This window comes from Xenopus laevis, chromosome 9_10L (genome assembly GCF_017654675.1).
Source record: "Xenopus laevis strain J_2021 chromosome 9_10L, Xenopus_laevis_v10.1, whole genome shotgun sequence".
Classification (NCBI taxonomy): domain Eukaryota; kingdom Metazoa; phylum Chordata; class Amphibia; order Anura; family Pipidae; genus Xenopus; species Xenopus laevis.
Genome location: NC_054387.1, coordinates 129,075,627 through 129,092,276, shown reverse-complemented (window position 1 = coordinate 129,092,276; position 16,650 = coordinate 129,075,627). Strand labels below are relative to the sequence as shown.

Genomic DNA, 16,650 nt, shown 5'->3' with positions numbered 1-16,650 from the left:
TACAAATACCACTGTCAATTGTCATCAAGCGGGGGAGGCAAATTAAAAACATCAAACTATTAAAACAAGGTTCTTTCTCTCTTCTTCTCTTCGCATGTTTTAATTTAATAAACAATCCCTGTATGTTTGAAAGAATTTGAGTCTATTTATCAAGAGGAATTAGTAGGATTCGGTGTATCACAATTTTCTGGGACTGTCCACTCATGTGGGAGAAGGTCATTGGCTACTTTTTGCCCACAATGGTCCACCAAACTTTTTGAAAAATCCCATTTTATTATTACAGTATCTAGTAGAGTGAAGTTTAAAGTGATTGGACTTTTTCGAGTTTTTAATCCGAGTGGCTTCTATAGTTTATCTGGCCAGAGTGGGCCATGTCATAGTATTAGGTGCCTACAGCTGGATCTTCAGTCTATCTGCTTATAATAATATCACATGCCTAGTAGTAGTATTGTAACAATACTCAACAGGGCCCGCCCACCTTTCTGACTAATGACATTACTAGTGATGGGCGAATTTGCACCATTTCGCCAAAAAAATTCGCGAATTTCACGAGAAATTCACGAAACGGGGAAAAATTCACGAAACGGTGCCGGCGTCTCGTTTTTTTACGTCGGCGCCCGTTTTTTTGACGCCGGCGTCCGTTTTTTTTTTTTTTACGCCGGCACCCGTTTTTGATGCCGGCGCCCGTTTTTCGGAAAAAAAAAATTGACGCCGCCGAATGTTTGCCGCGAATTTTCGAGGGCGTTTTGCGAATTTATTCGCTGGCAAATTCGCCGCAAATTCGCACCTGGCGAATAAATTCACCCATCACTATACATTACAGCATTTCATGGGATTTGAGAACTTGTTCATGTTTTGCAAGGCAGATAGATCATTTTAAAGAGGCTGTCCACCCAAAAACTGGTTTTACATAGTGAAAGAAAATAGACAGTAATTCTAACCATCTTTTCAATAAACATTAAGGGGCACATTTACTTTGCTCGAGTGAAGGAATAGAATAAAAAAAACTTTGGATTTCAAGTGGTGTTTTTGGCTACTTCGACCATCAAATTGGCTACTTCGACCTTCGACTACAACTTCGACTTCGAATCGAACGATTCAAACTAAAAATCGTTCGACTATTCGACCATTCGACCATTCGATAGTCGAAGTACTGTCTCTTTAAAAAAACTTCGACCCCCTACTTCCCATCTAAAACCTACCGAACCTCAATGTTAGCCTATGGGGAAGGTCCCCATAGGCTTTGCAAGCTTTTTTTTTGGTCGAAGAAAAATCATTCGATCGATGGATTAAAATCCTTCGAATCGATCGTTCGATTGAACGGATTGCGGTAAATCCTTTGACTTCGATAGTCGAAGTCGAAGGATGGACCTTCGGCAGTCGAATATCGAGGGTTAATTAACCCTCGATATTAGACCATATGTAAATCTGCCCCTAATGATTATTTCTAAATGGAATTGCAATGAAAACCAGTATCTGCCTGGCACAAGTTATAGTATACTAGAGTGAGGGTGCGGCAAATTAAAAAACCTGTTCAAGGGGGACTTTGCTCAGCAGCAGTAATATGACACACCTTTGAACATATTTTTATAAGACAGATACCAACAAAACAAGGAAACACAGAAGGTATGCTTTCACTTTTACTTCTTTCTAACAACTGTGCTCTGCGGTGCTAAAACAGATAAAGATGGCTGGATATCAGAGAACAGTGGATCATGTAAGAGACTATATCCAGCACTTTAGCCTTGATAACTGTGCTCTTGGGAGCCAGGGCTATAACCGAGTTCTCCTACAGCTGTTTGGGTATATGGGTCATGGCAAGTCCTCCCTCATCAACTCCTGCAAGTATGTATTAGATGATGGAGAATATTACATTTATGCAAATGCATTGGCTTCCCATACTAGTGTCACTTTCAACAGAACAGCCTACCCACTCACTGACACCATCACTATTGTGGATAACAGGGGGTGCTCTACATTCAACGCGTATGAGACTGGGGAAATTTACGCACAGCTGGGTAAGTGGCTTTTGATTTACTTGGCAGAATTGAAGATGGTTGTATGAAATTGCTTAGCTTAAGTACTTTATAAAATCTGTAAACAAGAAAGGAAATGTACAATAAAATCTGTACACACATGTTTACAGAATTCATACTTGTACTTCTAAATAATTCTGTGCTGCTTCAAAAGAGTTCAAATCAATTGCAATGTGGTTACACCAGGGGCTATATTATCCCTTTATCCCTTTAACTACCTGACCGGTATAACTCAGCCTGCAGCCTTGTGCCTTTATATGGTCACAGAACAACCCCTCAGTGACTTCTAATATCCTTATCATTTACAGTAGGGGGTACATTATCCCTTATAATACATGAGTGATACTGAGAGTTCCCTGTATAGCTCAGCCTGCAGCCTTGTGCCTTTATATGGTCACAGAACAACCCCTCAGTGACTTCTAATATCCTTATCATTTACAGTAGGGGGTACATTATCCCTTATAATACATGAGTGATACTCAGAGTTCCCTGTATAACTCAGCCTGCAGCCTTGTGCCTTTATATGGTCACAGAACAACCCCTCAGTGACGTCTAATATCCTTATCATTTACAGTAGGGGGTACATTATCCCTTATAATACATGAGTGATACTCAGAGTTCCCTGTATAACTCAGCCTGTAGCCTTGTGTCTTTATATGGTCACAGAACAACCCCTCAGTGACTTCTAATATCCTTATCATTTACAGTAGGGGGTACATTATCCTTTATAATACATGAGTGATACTCAGAGTTCCCTGTATAACTCAGCCTGCAGCCTTGTGCCTTTATATGGTCACAGAACAACCCCTCAGTGACTTCTAATATCCTTATCATTTACAATAGGGGGTACATTATCCCTTATAATACATGAATAATACTCAGAATCCTTTGCTCTCTATAACCTGCAGCATTCTGATTTTAATTTTATGAAACTCCTTGGTGATTTCTGGTGTCCTTATGATGTACAGGAGTAGGCTATTGGTGTCCCCTATGTATAACCTACTCCTACAACAAACCTATGACTTTTTATTGTTCTCTTTGTGTAGGTAACTTTATTCCAGTGAATCAGAGAGTTGAATGGACAAATAACTATGAACAGATGACAGACAGACTGGAGGACTCAGAAATGGATCCTAATTTCACAGACGTCACTATTCCAGTGTTTGTTTACAGGTAAAATATTTTAAATCTTGAATTTTCTCTTCCCCATCTCACACTTGCCATCTTGTTTTTCTGGGTTATTTTGCAAGACAGAAATACTTCTGCTAATGCTTTATAAATCTGCACCATCGGTGTCTGAGCATTGAAACTACTCAACAAAGTACTTGTGTCCATACCCACTCCAGCCTGCGGATGAATTGTGTGCAAGAATATGAAAGGGAACCCTAAATATACAGTTAACCTGTAGCAGGGCAATCTACACCACTGTGCAATTAACATTGAGAAAATTGTGCAAAATTAGAGACTGAATGACAATTCTGTTAAATAAATATTAAATAACCATAATAAATATTATAACCATACTCCACCATACTTGAAGAAAAAAAACTCAAATTATTATTGATGTAAAAAAGTCAAATTATACCGTCACGCATTGATACAAGACAACTGAAAATATATGATAAAAGACATTAAATAAAATTACAGCTAATTTAAAAAAAGGGGGTACAACTGCTAAAAGGCAACTAGATCATTTAGCCAAGGTCACTTACTGTAAAAATGATCCCCCGTTCCCCACCAGTCAAATTGTAAAGAATCTGCATGCAAGGTCTATGAACACTTTATAATAGTGTTCATAGGCCTTAAGTTTAGTGTTTTAAGTTTATAATAACTTAAAACACCAAACTAAAACAATTAGAGGGAGAATGAAAGAAAAGGGGCACATTCACCGAGATATAGTGGTCTGGATATTTATTTACACCATAGACACAATGAGGGTCATTTATCAACACTGGGCAAATTTGCCCATGGGCAGTAACCCATGGCAACCAATCAAATTGCTGCATTCATTGTTCTACTTGCAGCTAGATCTAAAAAAGCTAATCACCAATTGGTTGCTATAGGTAACTGCGCATGGGCAAATTTGCCCTGTGTTGATAAATGAGCCCACACATGTAGTTGTCACCCAATGAATTGACTTTTGGCTCTTACCCCCATGTATAATATAATGCACTGAGTTTGCCCATGAGCAGTAACCCGTAACAACCAATACGATTTTTGCACTGAAACAGGTAACCAGTAAATGCTACCTGCTGATTGGTCGCTATGAGTTACTGCCCCTGGGCAAACTGAGTGCCTTTTGTCTCGTAACCCCCACAGTGTCTTCTGGTCCTATTGGTTGACATCAGAATTCCAAACCATACTGGTGAATATTCTCTCCTGAGAAAATTTTATTTGTTGTACCGCTCGTACTTTGACAAACTCGATTTTTTTCTAGAGAATTTTCATTGTGAAACGGTGCAAAACTCCTCTGACGCTGAGCTTTTTCGCCAGCAAATTGTCCCTTTCGCCTTTTAGTAAACTGGCAAATATCTGGAAATTGTCATTTTGGCAAATGTTCACCAAAAAAACACAATTTGCCTTTTAGTAAATGTGCCTCAATGTGTCTGTCCTTTATTTGGACTTCAATAACAAGTATAACATTATGGAAGACCTTGTTGTGTCTTTATGTACCACTGGGAGAGCCACTACTAAGACAGATGGAAGAGAAGAATGTTTTTTCATGTCTGATTGACTTCTGGAAGAAAGCTTCTTGTTGAGTGCGATACCATTGTAGCAATAGAGTGGTGTATTTTGCCATGTTGCTATTATTGGTGTGTCTGTGTCTATGAAATGTGGGTTTGTATTGTTTGCACTTCCTTATAGATTTACTCTTCATTATTTCCTTATGAATAATGAGTATACGTGGACTAAAGGAGCTACACAAAATTGTCATAGACTTCTGTGTCTCCAGGTTGGCCTTGAACCCAGCACCTACTAAAAAAATTCTAATTTATTTGAGTAGAGTTCAATGGATTCATCTCCCAGGCATGATGGGATATTAGAGTTATAAATCTGCAGAGAACTTTGCACTTTATTACAAATAAAGTACTTGTCCTCAATCTCTCATGACCCCCGCCAAAGATAAAAGGAGTTACTATCCCCAATAATTTTTCCCTGGCCCTCTCCATATCAGCACTCTCCGGGATAGCTCCTCCTCTCACTCTCAGGAAGAACCCCTCCCACAAAGTAATTAAATACCATCCATAGGAACTCACCCGCATCTTTTTTAAGTTCTTCTTCACCCACTCCTTTGGAAAATAGTCTATTTCTTTTTCCCTGGAGGGTAGCATGGGCCTGTGGAGCAAGCATCATCTTCCTCTGCCTTTCTCCCTTGAATTAAAAAGAAAAGTCAAACTTTTCCTTTACAGCAGGATGTTAAAGAGCTCATTAAGACTGAATTTACATCTACGAGATTGAAAGCCCAAACAAAATTTAACAAGCTTTATCCCTTTAAGCAAGAGGAGGTCAAAGATATCTGCACTGTTCCTTCTGTAGATGCTCCAGTAATCCATCTGGCTAAGTTTACGCTGCTTCCTATTGAGGATGTGGCTACACTGAGGGACCCCATGGACAGAAGAGTTGATACGGACCTGAAAAAGTATTTTTTGCTCGCAGGGGAAACAGTAAAATCAGCGGTGGCAAGTATTTCAGTCACCAAAGCTATGGAGATTTGGCTCGAGAATCTAGAGGGGGCTATGAGGGAAGATCATGAAAAGTCAGATATTCTGGAAGGTCTTACAGAACTCAGAATGGGAGTTTCCTTTCTTCTTAACACTTCGATTGATGTGACTCATCTAGCCTCTAGGTCCTTAGCACTCTTGGTTTCTGCCAGATGGGCTTTGTGGCTGAGATCTTGGAAAGCAGACGCTACCTCAAAATCAGCCTTATGTACCTTGCCCTTTCAGGGACAAATGCTTTTTGGTAAAAAATTGGAGGAGCTGATTTCTAAAGCCTCTGCGGGAAAGAGCCAATTCCTACCACAGAAGAAGCGAAAACAGTTGAAGAAAACCTTTCGCAGCAAGTTTTCCTTCAGGTCTAGAACTAGTTCGGAGCCTAGACCCTTCAGGGGTAGGAAGGAACCAGTTAGATCGGACACTTTCTCTGGAAGTTAGTCAAGTTCATTACGGCAGTTTAGTTCTAAGCCCTTTACCCCTTCCTCATCCGCAAGTCCTTCTGAAGGGAGTGGTCCCCAGGGGCCAGAGGTAGGAGGAAGGTTACATCATTTTCTGGCTGCCTGGGAAAGATCCACAGAAGATCAGTGGGTTCTCAGCATTATAAAAGAAGGGTACAGACTGGAGTTCAAAGGTCCTTTGCCTCCTTCAAGGGTCCTTATCTCATCATGGCCAACGTCTGTGGAAAAAAGACGAGCCATGCAATTTTATTTGGATCAAATGATAACCCAAAAGGTCATCATTCCAGTACCCAGACAGGAACATGGAAAGGTTTTTATTCCCAGTTTTTCCTGTTTCACAAAACATTGGAGTTGTGGTGCCCAATAATGAATTCAAGGCCAGTAAATCATTTTCTCCATGTTAGAAAATTCAGAATGGAATCTCTGGAGTCCTTAAGAGCGGAGATTTGTCGAAATGACTGGATGTGTACTCTGGACATTCAGGATGCTTAATATCACATCCCGTTTGCAAGATCCCACCAAGTGTTTCTGAGATGCAAGATCCTGACACTGATCAGACTATCAGTGTGTCCTCCATGGAAGTTGCCATATTCCAGGCATCTACTGATTCAGGGACCATTCATACACCCGGATCCAGCTCCCTTGACTTCCTTCAGAAGAGATTAGACAAAGGGTTAAGAGTTAGTACCCTCAAAACCCATTTAACTTTAAAAGCCGTTTTTTTTCTGGTAGCAGTGACTTCAGCTAAAAGGGTTGGGGAGCTGCAAGCCCTAAAATGTACAGCAAATTGCCCTATATTTCTTTAGGATGAAGTAATCCTAAAATTTGTCTCTTCATTCAAACCTAAAGTGGTCATAGATTTTCACATTCGAGACGATCTCTTCCGTCATTTAGAAGAGATTCAGAGGAAACAGAAGATCATCCTTTACATCTTCTGGATGTGGGAAGGACAATTAAGGAATACTGCCAAGCAACCCAAACCTTTAGAAAGGCAGATAGACTTTTTGTCCTTCCAGTCGGCAAAAGGAAAGGAGAGGCAGGTTCTACTCTATTTCCAGAAGCATTAAGATGGTTATCATGAAGTCAAATACTGCAAGAGGTCTACAGGTGCCAGCTGTGAAAGCTCACTCAACCAGAGGTCAAGCGGCTTCCTGGGCAGTAGAGATAGGAACTTCTCTAGAAGAGATATGTATGGCGGCCTCCTGGGCATCACCCAATACTTTTATCTCGCACTATCGATTGGACGTGGCTTCAGTAGAACGTGCAGAATTTGGTCGTAATGTGTTGTCCTCTGTCTCCTATGTTCATTAAAACATTTTGCATTCAATTGCATGGTCCCACCCCTATATCCCGAAGAATGCTGATATGGAGAGGGCCAGGGAAAAGGGAAAATTGTAACATACTTCCCGTGATTTTCCTTTCTTGGTACCTCTCCATATCAGCAATCCCCTCCCTGGGGTTCTTACCTGGTTCAAGCTTTTAACGCGACGTGGGTGAGTTCCTATGGATGGTATTTAATTACTTTGTGGGAGGGGTTCTTCCTGAGGGTGAGGGGAGGAGCTATCCTGGAGAGTGCTGATATGGAGAGGTACCAGGAAAGGAAAATCACGGTAAGTATGTTACAATTTTCCCTTATCTAGATTACAGAAAAGCAAGTTTCCCTCTTGAGGAAAACAATATATGATTAAATTATAAGACGGGCTAAAATAGACCTTTTTTGGTTAAGGAGAATTACCACTTTTAAAATGAATCTTTTTTCACCAACATTTACATATGCCTAATCCTCCTTCATGGGTGTCTATCGCTCATATAATTTGTCCCCTATTTACCAAATCCCCTACTTCAGATTCCTGTTATACACCAACCTGATAATATAGATCCATTTTACATTCCATTTTAGTATGGGACCAGTGGCATAACTAGAGTGCACAGGGCCCCCCTGCACAAAAACCTTCAGAGGGGCTCGGCACACTTCTATCCCCATCCATCCACCCACTTCCTGTCCCACTTTGACTCCGCCCTGCACTGCGGGGTCTGCTTTATCTATAGTTACGCCACTGTATTGGACAAATTTTTAAATTCAGCAAAGCTTATCTGAACTCACTGACCAGCAGCCCCAATATTGGGGAACCCTCTTTTCCTCAATGGAAAGAACTCTGCTACATTCCATGTCCCTCGGCACAGTAAGAATTTAAACAAGGAATTTACAATTACTAATTTATTATTAGTTATTACTAGTTATTATAAGTTAAATGATGGAAAACTGCATGAATGTCACTTCACCATTTATAAAATAAAATTAACTAAATAATGATAAATTAAAAAATTAGCTCTCAGATAAACAAGAGCTTTTTCCTCTCTAACAACAATAATGGCTAGAGGCAAACTTGGGCAACAATCTTAAATCATAACATTTTAATTTTGCACCTCCTGGCTGGGGGATCTAATTTGAGGGGGAAAACCCTTGGAACAAAGGCCCATTAAGATCTGCAACCCTTAGCTCTTTCATTAGCTATCAGATTAGTATTGATTATGTATGATTTTCATTGTACATTTTGTTTTCAAGTTGTATGCTCACCCCCCTCCATCAGTGACCCAACTATCCTCCTTTTATCCCTTCCTAAAATTTCAGGATTCTCCCCCCACTTATTTTCTTATACCCTGATTTAGATGTATCATACTCTTTATTATAAATTTACCCACCCATTTCGAAACTAATAAAATCTCAAGAAAAAATATTGAAAAGAAAAATAACTCTCCAGCTTAACAATATTAAAGGAGACATATAGAATAAATAAAGATCCCTAAGCTTGTAGGCAATATTGAGTAATTTCTGGTGTTGGCTTTACTTTGGGCTAAAAATTAATATTATCTTCAAGAATGCACCCTATAGATCTTCTAGAGTCCCTGTTTCAAATGAGCAGTGGGTGTGTCCTAACTGTCCCTACCAGAAGCATAGTAGGAGGGGGATAGCCAATCACAGCCAAAGATATACTTCAGTTCCCTATCAGGTCAGCCAATCTGCTAATTGGTTCCTGTCCTACAGTGCAGTGAGCTCAGTGCTGCCGGCAACACTGCACAGCCTGGGAAAGGAGGCAGTAGGAAGTGGAACAGATGGGCGGGACTAGTAGGATTTTTGCAGAAATTTTCAATAAATCATCCTAAAACCCTACTTTTTTGGAGCAATTTCCTTTGCTAATTAAAATAATATAATTTACTGGCAAATTCTTGTTTTCTACATAATTTGTCTCCTTTTTTTGAAGGTACGTTTTATTTGTTTTAACAAGAAACAATAAACAAACTTGACATACATTGTGTGTACTTTGTTGATTTTCCAGGTTAAGTAAATTACTTAAATTAGATAATGCGCTAGCATTGGAATGGGTATACCGTGAATATGGGTCCAAATAATATGTCTCCTTTAAGAATATTCTTTTATGTGCTTTTGTAGTGTTAAGAAGGGACTCGCTGAAGGAGAAAAGAAAGAGACTAAAGAATTCATTGACAACTGCAGGAAAATGACAGGTGAGTTTTCATGAGAACAGTCAGTGCAAGGTTACTATGAAGAGTATTACTCCTTGTGGAGTTGCTGAATTAATGTATATATATATATATATATAACCCATGACTAGTGTTCTTTAAACATTTAATGCCTTATATGAGTAAAACTCAACGAAATGGTAAGCTCTCAAGTCTTTTAATATTTTTTAATTGCAATAATATGTTTCTGCAGCTGTAAGATCAAAAATAGTTGGGACACTATGTAAAATGTAAATAAAAAATGAGAATGGGATGATTTGCAAATCATTTAAAGCCTATATTTAATTGCAGATAGTACAAAGAGGACAGACAGTATCAAATACTGATACTGTGAAATTGTATTGTGTTCTGCAAAAATATGTTCTCATTTTGCGTTCATTTTGCATTCGTTGTTCTATCTGCAGCTGCTAGAAAAAAAAAAGCCAAGCACTGATTAGTGGCTATGGGTTACAGCCCACGAGCAAATATGCCCAGTGTTGGTAAATGAGCCCCAGTGCCCCAACTTTTTGGCAAATGGAGTTGTATATAAATAATAATAAAACCTACCAGATTTCCAGGGCTCGTGCTTTGCATAACACTGAGGAAAGATGGTTTTCTTCAGGTATGGGACCTGTTATCCAGAATGCTCGGGACCTGGGGTTTTCCGGATAATGGATCTTTTCGTAGTTTGGATCTTCATGCCTTAAGTCTACTAGAAAATCATGTAAACATTAAATAAACCCAATAATCTGGTATTGCTTCCAATAAGGATTAATTATATCTTAGTTGGGATCAAGTACAAGCTACTGTTTTATTATTACACAGAAAAAGGAAATCATTTTTAAAAAGTCTACGGGAGAAGGCCTTTCCGTAATTCGGAGCTTTCTGGATAAAGGGTTTCCGGATAAGGGATCCTATGCCTGTACACAAATTCTGAAATACATCAGTCATTATCTAATCTGGGCTCTTTATGTTCTTGGACCTTCCAAAAGTCTTGGGTCTGCTCTCCTGATTGCTATGCCTGAATATAAACATTTTAGAATATTGGAGGTCTTCTATTTCTGTTATTTATCATCCTTAATGCTGTTCAATCAGTTAAACTACTACTAAATATGTCCAGTTGATGAGATTTCTCTGCTTTACCATGCATATATTTCTCCATCCTGTTCCAAACACAGAAAACACATCTGTATCTGCAGCTTTATGGACTGCAGATATATACTTGGACTGATAAATCAAAGCCACCTAAATCTCTCAGTCAGTGACATCATATCCTGTATGCCAGAAATGTATTAAAGTTGTAAAACTGGCTGGCGACTTTTACTTTTTTAAAGCAGCGTTGCCTTCAAAAGTCTTAATATTAACGTTTTTGTGTTAACATTTTTTTCCACACATTTGAGGGGCATAGTACATTTGTTTTAGGGTGGGCTCATGTGTAGGGCATTAGAGGATCTCTTTTGTCTTTATTCAGGTTCCTTTAAATTTTTAATAAAAAGTGTCCAATTCAGGCTTTTTCAGTAACATCCCTAATAAAGACATCATATGACTTTAATGTGCCCACCCTATTCAAATTGACCATAAGCGTAAGAGGACTAACAGTTTCGCTAGGCAGAAACGAACGCTATGAAACGCTCGCACTGCTGATGTAAACGCTAGCTAAAAGTCACCAGCGTTTGGCAGCCGAGACGCAACTTCGCATTTTAGTGAATTAGCGTAGTGGTAATGTATTTGCACCTGCAGGTGTGGCAAATCTATCGCTGGTGAAAATTCCCCCTTTAGTGAATTCGCCCCAATGAGAATTATCTTTCATTCCAAAATGATGGCGTGAATAGGCCAGTGCACAACGGATTGGGATTAAAAAACTGGAGTGATTGGTCATGTGTATATTTGGGGTGACAAAGGGGAACACACCAGATTTGCAGTTGGGTTCATGAGCCTGTGGTTTCACCATTGGCTGTTACCATCACAGGCACATTATCAAATGACTCTGCTATTTAATTGTAAAGTATTTTATTATGACTTTTATCAAAGATGAGAAGAACGGGAAATGGATAAGGATCCAGAAAAAATTCAAACCAGCAGCAAAGCTTGGAGCTAATTCATGTGTTATTGAGTTGCTGATAATCCTTATCAATTTACACCCTATTATAGATAAGATACATATATATTTCCTGATTTGAAGTTGTAAAGAATTTGTGTGTATTTCAAGCTATTATAGCCAACCAGGGCTTACATATTAACCCAGTAATTTAGCAACCAAAAGTAGAAAGCATGTTAGGTGAGCACAAATGCAAAGCCATCGTTAAAGATATTGGAGCCAGGGTGGAACAGACTATCCAATCCCATTCTGTCCATCCTATGGTCTTTCTCTTGTATAGTTCTCTATCCTCCATCTAGCTGAAACACGATTACATCCCAAGCATGTAAATGGCATATAATTCTCTATAGAATGTAGTAACCAACTGTTTTCTTTCTAACAGGATTTTATCCAATTGTGGTTCTGACCCACAAAACCTGTGGAGACTTCTTACAGGCTGAGAAGGAGTTCCTGCTGATGGGAGTAGAAAAGGTGATTAAGATAGAAAACTACACAAAAGAGGATCATGGCAGAACACAAGGGCGCCACAAGGAGATCCTAAACTTTCTCTACAGCGTTCTGGAAGATGTCAACTTCCAGATGAAATATAAGAAGAATCCAAGAAAAGAAAGGGTCCAGCGCAAGAAATTTCTTCTCAACTTTCTGCACGAGAGAGAGGTGAATCAAAGACTGGAGAAAATGCAGATGCAGAATATAACAAATTGAAGAGTTATGTAAAAGTGACCAAAAAAACCTCATTGATTTAGGATATCTCCTCCCTTATATAAAATAGACCTATAATACTGTGTCTAGGAATTGTGCATTGATGTTGACAATTCTGTCCCTACCTCTATTTCCCCTTTTTTGTATTCCGACACTTCAGTTTATTAATTCCGTTTCATAATTCATGCTGTCAGAATAGGCACTTTACGACATGCCTCACATGGTTGATTGAACTGACACAAATGGCTGAACTGCTCCAGTCATCTCATTGTCCCAGCACAGTGATGTCCCAATGAAAGTCATCACCACACCCAACAACAGTGTTTATACTTGTAGTAACCAGCTTTTGTGGACATTTTGTTTCAGGGCATTCCTGCTGTTTTGCCATTGCCTTATGATTCATTTCCTGTTCCTGTTTTCCCTCTTCCTGTCTAAGATAATCTTAGTATGGATTAGGGCTATTACCTGCCATGTTCAAATAAATTCCTGTGCTGATCTGACTGCTTCACCTGAACTAACAGTATCATTTAACCCACTGCTGGCCAAGCAGTTTATCATAGTGGCGACGAGGATTTGTGTTATTGGACTCAGATACAAACTCAGCTGCAGAGCCAACTGGCTGCACGATTTCTTCTCTGCACAGTAAATTGCTACAATGTCCCAGAGTTTTCAGAATCTGCTGAAGAATTTGATTCTTATTTGGAAAGATTTGAGAGACCTGCAAATCATGTTAATCAGGAAAAGAAAGCAGATATTTTACTTGCTACACTGCCGGCAAAAAAACCTACAGTCTCCTTAAAACTCTTATAAATCCTGCTAAGGCCACTGAGTTGCCATATGGGAGAATTACAGAGACCGTCGCTCAGCATTATAAACCCCAGCCCATCATTGCTGAACACTTTAGATTTTATGGGGAAAATTCACTAAGCGCCGAAGCGCCTAACGCTAGCGTCAATTCGCTAGCGTTAGTCATTTTCGTTACTTCGCAAATTCACTAACGAAGGCTGGCGTAAATTCGCTAGTGTTACTTCGCACCCTTACGCCTGGCGAATTTTCGCAAAGGACGTAACTACGCAAATTCACTAACGCGGGCATTGTACTGAACGCTACCTTTTACGCCAGACTTCCTTCGCCACCTCAGACCAGGCGAAGCGCAATAGAGTGCTTTAAAAAAAGTTCACATTTTTCCTAAGTCCCAAAAAACGCTGGCGTTTTTTCTATATTATGGGTGATAGGCTGAAAAAGATCGAAAAAAATTTTGGGGCTCCCCTCCCCCCCTACATTTCCTGACTCATGGCAACTTAACTATACAGTGGGCACATGTGTAGGGCAAAATAAAAATTTTATTTGATGTTTTGAAGGTTTTCTAGGCATTTGTAGTGATTCTACGTATTCCTCCATTGTAATTTGAATTTGGCGCCGTATGCAAATTAACCATCGCTAGCGTAACTTCGCTTCGCTTAGCGAATCAATGCTAGCGCAACTTTGCAACCTTACGCTACCCCTGAGCGCAACTTCGGATTTTAGTGAATTTGCGGAGTGCTGGCGAAACTACGCCTGGCGAAGTGCGGCGAAGTTACGCCTGGCGCAACTACGTGAATTTGCCCCTATGTGAGAAATCACAACATGAGGGAAAGCCTTGCAGATTATATTCTGGATTTAAAACGACTATCTGCCTCCTGTGAATTTGGTAAATTTTTGGATCAGGCCTTGAGAGACAAGTTTGTGGCCCGCATGATGACTTCTACCTGCATAAGCTGCTAAATGAAAAGGATCTCACTTTCAAGTCTGTTTGTAATATTGCCTTGGCTATAGAACTAACCAATGTGACTCTCAGCAAACTAGTTGTTTAGTTATAGGTTTCCTAAAATAATTGCAATGTTTAAATCCGTTGCACCAAATTCACCGCAGCCACCTACAATGTCAGTCACAGATGAGCAAGCACTTCAGACACAGAGGGGCAAATTCACTAACCTGCGAAGTTGCGCTAGCGCAGGCTTCGCCACACTTCGCCAGGCGAAGTTTCGCTAGGGCGCCGCTAATTCACTAAAATCCGAAGTTGCGCTCAGGGAGGCGAACGGTAGCGAAGTTGCACTAGCGTTAATTCATCAAGCAAAGCGAAGTTACGCTAGCAATGCCTAATTTGCATACGGCGCCAAGTGCAATGGACGTATATGTAGCGGCAAATACATTACACTACACAGGCCTGGGAAAGCTTCATAAAATAAAATAGAGTTGTTATTTTGCCCTACACATGTGCCCACTGTATAGTTTATGTGCCATATGTTAGGAAATGTAAGGGGGAAGGAGGGTACCCCAAAATTGTACAATCTTTTTCAGCCTATCACCCTTAAAAAAGGAAAAGACGCCAGCGTTTTTTAAGTTAGTGAATTAGCGTAGTTACGTCCCATCGCCATAGCGCAACTTTGCCTGGCACAAGGGTGCGAAGTAGCGCTAGAGAAGGTCCACTTCGAATTTGCGCTAGCTTTAGCCACTTCGCGCTTTAGTGAATTTGCCCCAGAGAGTTAAAAATCTGCTACCGCTGTGGGGGCTTCATCAGCAACAGAACTGCAGATATAAATCAGAGGCCTGTAGAAACTGTGGAAAGTTAGGTCACATTGCTGGTGTCTGCAGAAGTAAATCACGCAAACCCAGGGCGCGAAATGTGAATAGTTGTAACAGCCCAGAAAGTGACTGCACAGACTTGAATACAGTAAATACTACAAATGGGGGAGATGATGGTATACATATTATTCTAGAAATTGATAGGCATCCAATAAACATGTTACTTGATACAGGTGCATCTGTATCGCTGATATCAGAGACTGTTTACAAGAACTGTGTAAGTAGAATTGCATTGCAGAACATTTACATCTCACTTCTTATACTGGAGAGAAGATTCCGGTGCTTGGAGAGATCCTAGCACCAGTCACATATGAAGGTCAGCCATTTACATTGCCCTTAGTGATTGTGAAAGGTGACAGGTCAGGTAGAAAATGTTTGAAGCGCATGAAGTTTAATTGCTAAAATATTCACTATCAAACAAACTCCAGCTACCTTTCACAAAAATCTGGAGCAGGTGTTGAGTAAGCATGACTCTCTCTTTATGGAAGGTTTTGCCAATATAAAGGGGCTAAAAGCAACTATCACAGTAAATCCAGATGCAAAACCCATTTTTCATAAGCCACGTCTCTTGCCATATGCCCTTAAAGAACCTGTGGAGAAAGAACTAGAAAGAATGGAACATTGTGGTATTGTGTCACGTGTTAAATACAACAACTGGGCTGCCCCAATCATAGTGGTTCCCAAGAAGGACAAAACTATTAGACTTTGTGGTGACTACAAAGTCACTGTCAATAGCTGTATAGAACCAGAACCCTACCCTCTACCAAATGCTGAGATCTAGTGATGGGCGAATTTATTCGCCAGGCGCGAATTCGCGGTGAATTTGTGCAATTCACCGCCAGCGAATAAATTCATGAAACGTCCGCGAAAATTCGCCTGAAAAAATTTGCCGACGTCGAAAAAAACCGAAGCCGGCGTTGCAAACCGTTTCGCGAATTTTTCGCCGTTTCGCAAACGACGCAAATTCGCCCATCACTACTGAGGACATGTTTGCTACACTTGCTGGAGGTAAATACGTATTATTATTTATTTATCAAATCAGCTAGTGCTGTATTCGGATTCAAAACCATATCTTACCATCAACTTTCCATTTGGAGTATCAACAGCACCAGCAATTTTTCAGCATGCCATGGATCAGATTCTGCAAGGAATCGATCATGTGGTCTGTTTTGTGGATGACATATTGATGACATATTGATTACAGGGTCATCTGAAGATCACTTCGCACTGTTAGATAAGGTGTTATAAAATTAAAAGCATCTGGGGTGCGAGTAAGATTATCTGTCACTTTCTCCAAGAGTCTGTAGAACACTTAGGATATCACATAGATGCACAAGGTCTTCACCCAACAGAAAGCAAGTTAACTGCTATTGTTATTGCACCCTCACTTTCAAATGTGTCTGAACTACCTCTTTCTTAGGACTGATAAATTACTATGGACGTTTTTTTTCCAAATTTGTCCACATTGCTGCAACCCTTACATGAACTTTTGCAGA

At 40.0% G+C, this 16,650-nt stretch overlaps 1 protein-coding gene across 1 annotated transcript; it reads left to right on the top strand.

Moving 5' to 3' along the window:
• The first annotated feature begins 1,626 nt into the window (after positions 1 to 1,626).
• LOC121398100 lies at positions 1,627 to 13,026 on the top strand. The gene is made up of 4 exons (XM_041576659.1): positions 1,627 to 2,018; positions 3,083 to 3,209; positions 9,662 to 9,735; positions 12,210 to 13,026. Exons 1-4 carry the CDS (start codon positions 1,688 to 1,690, stop codon positions 12,530 to 12,532), a joined length of 855 nt encoding a protein of 284 aa, XP_041432593.1. The 5' UTR covers positions 1,627 to 1,687; the 3' UTR covers positions 12,533 to 13,026.
• The last annotated feature ends 3,624 nt before the right edge of the window (positions 13,027 to 16,650 follow it).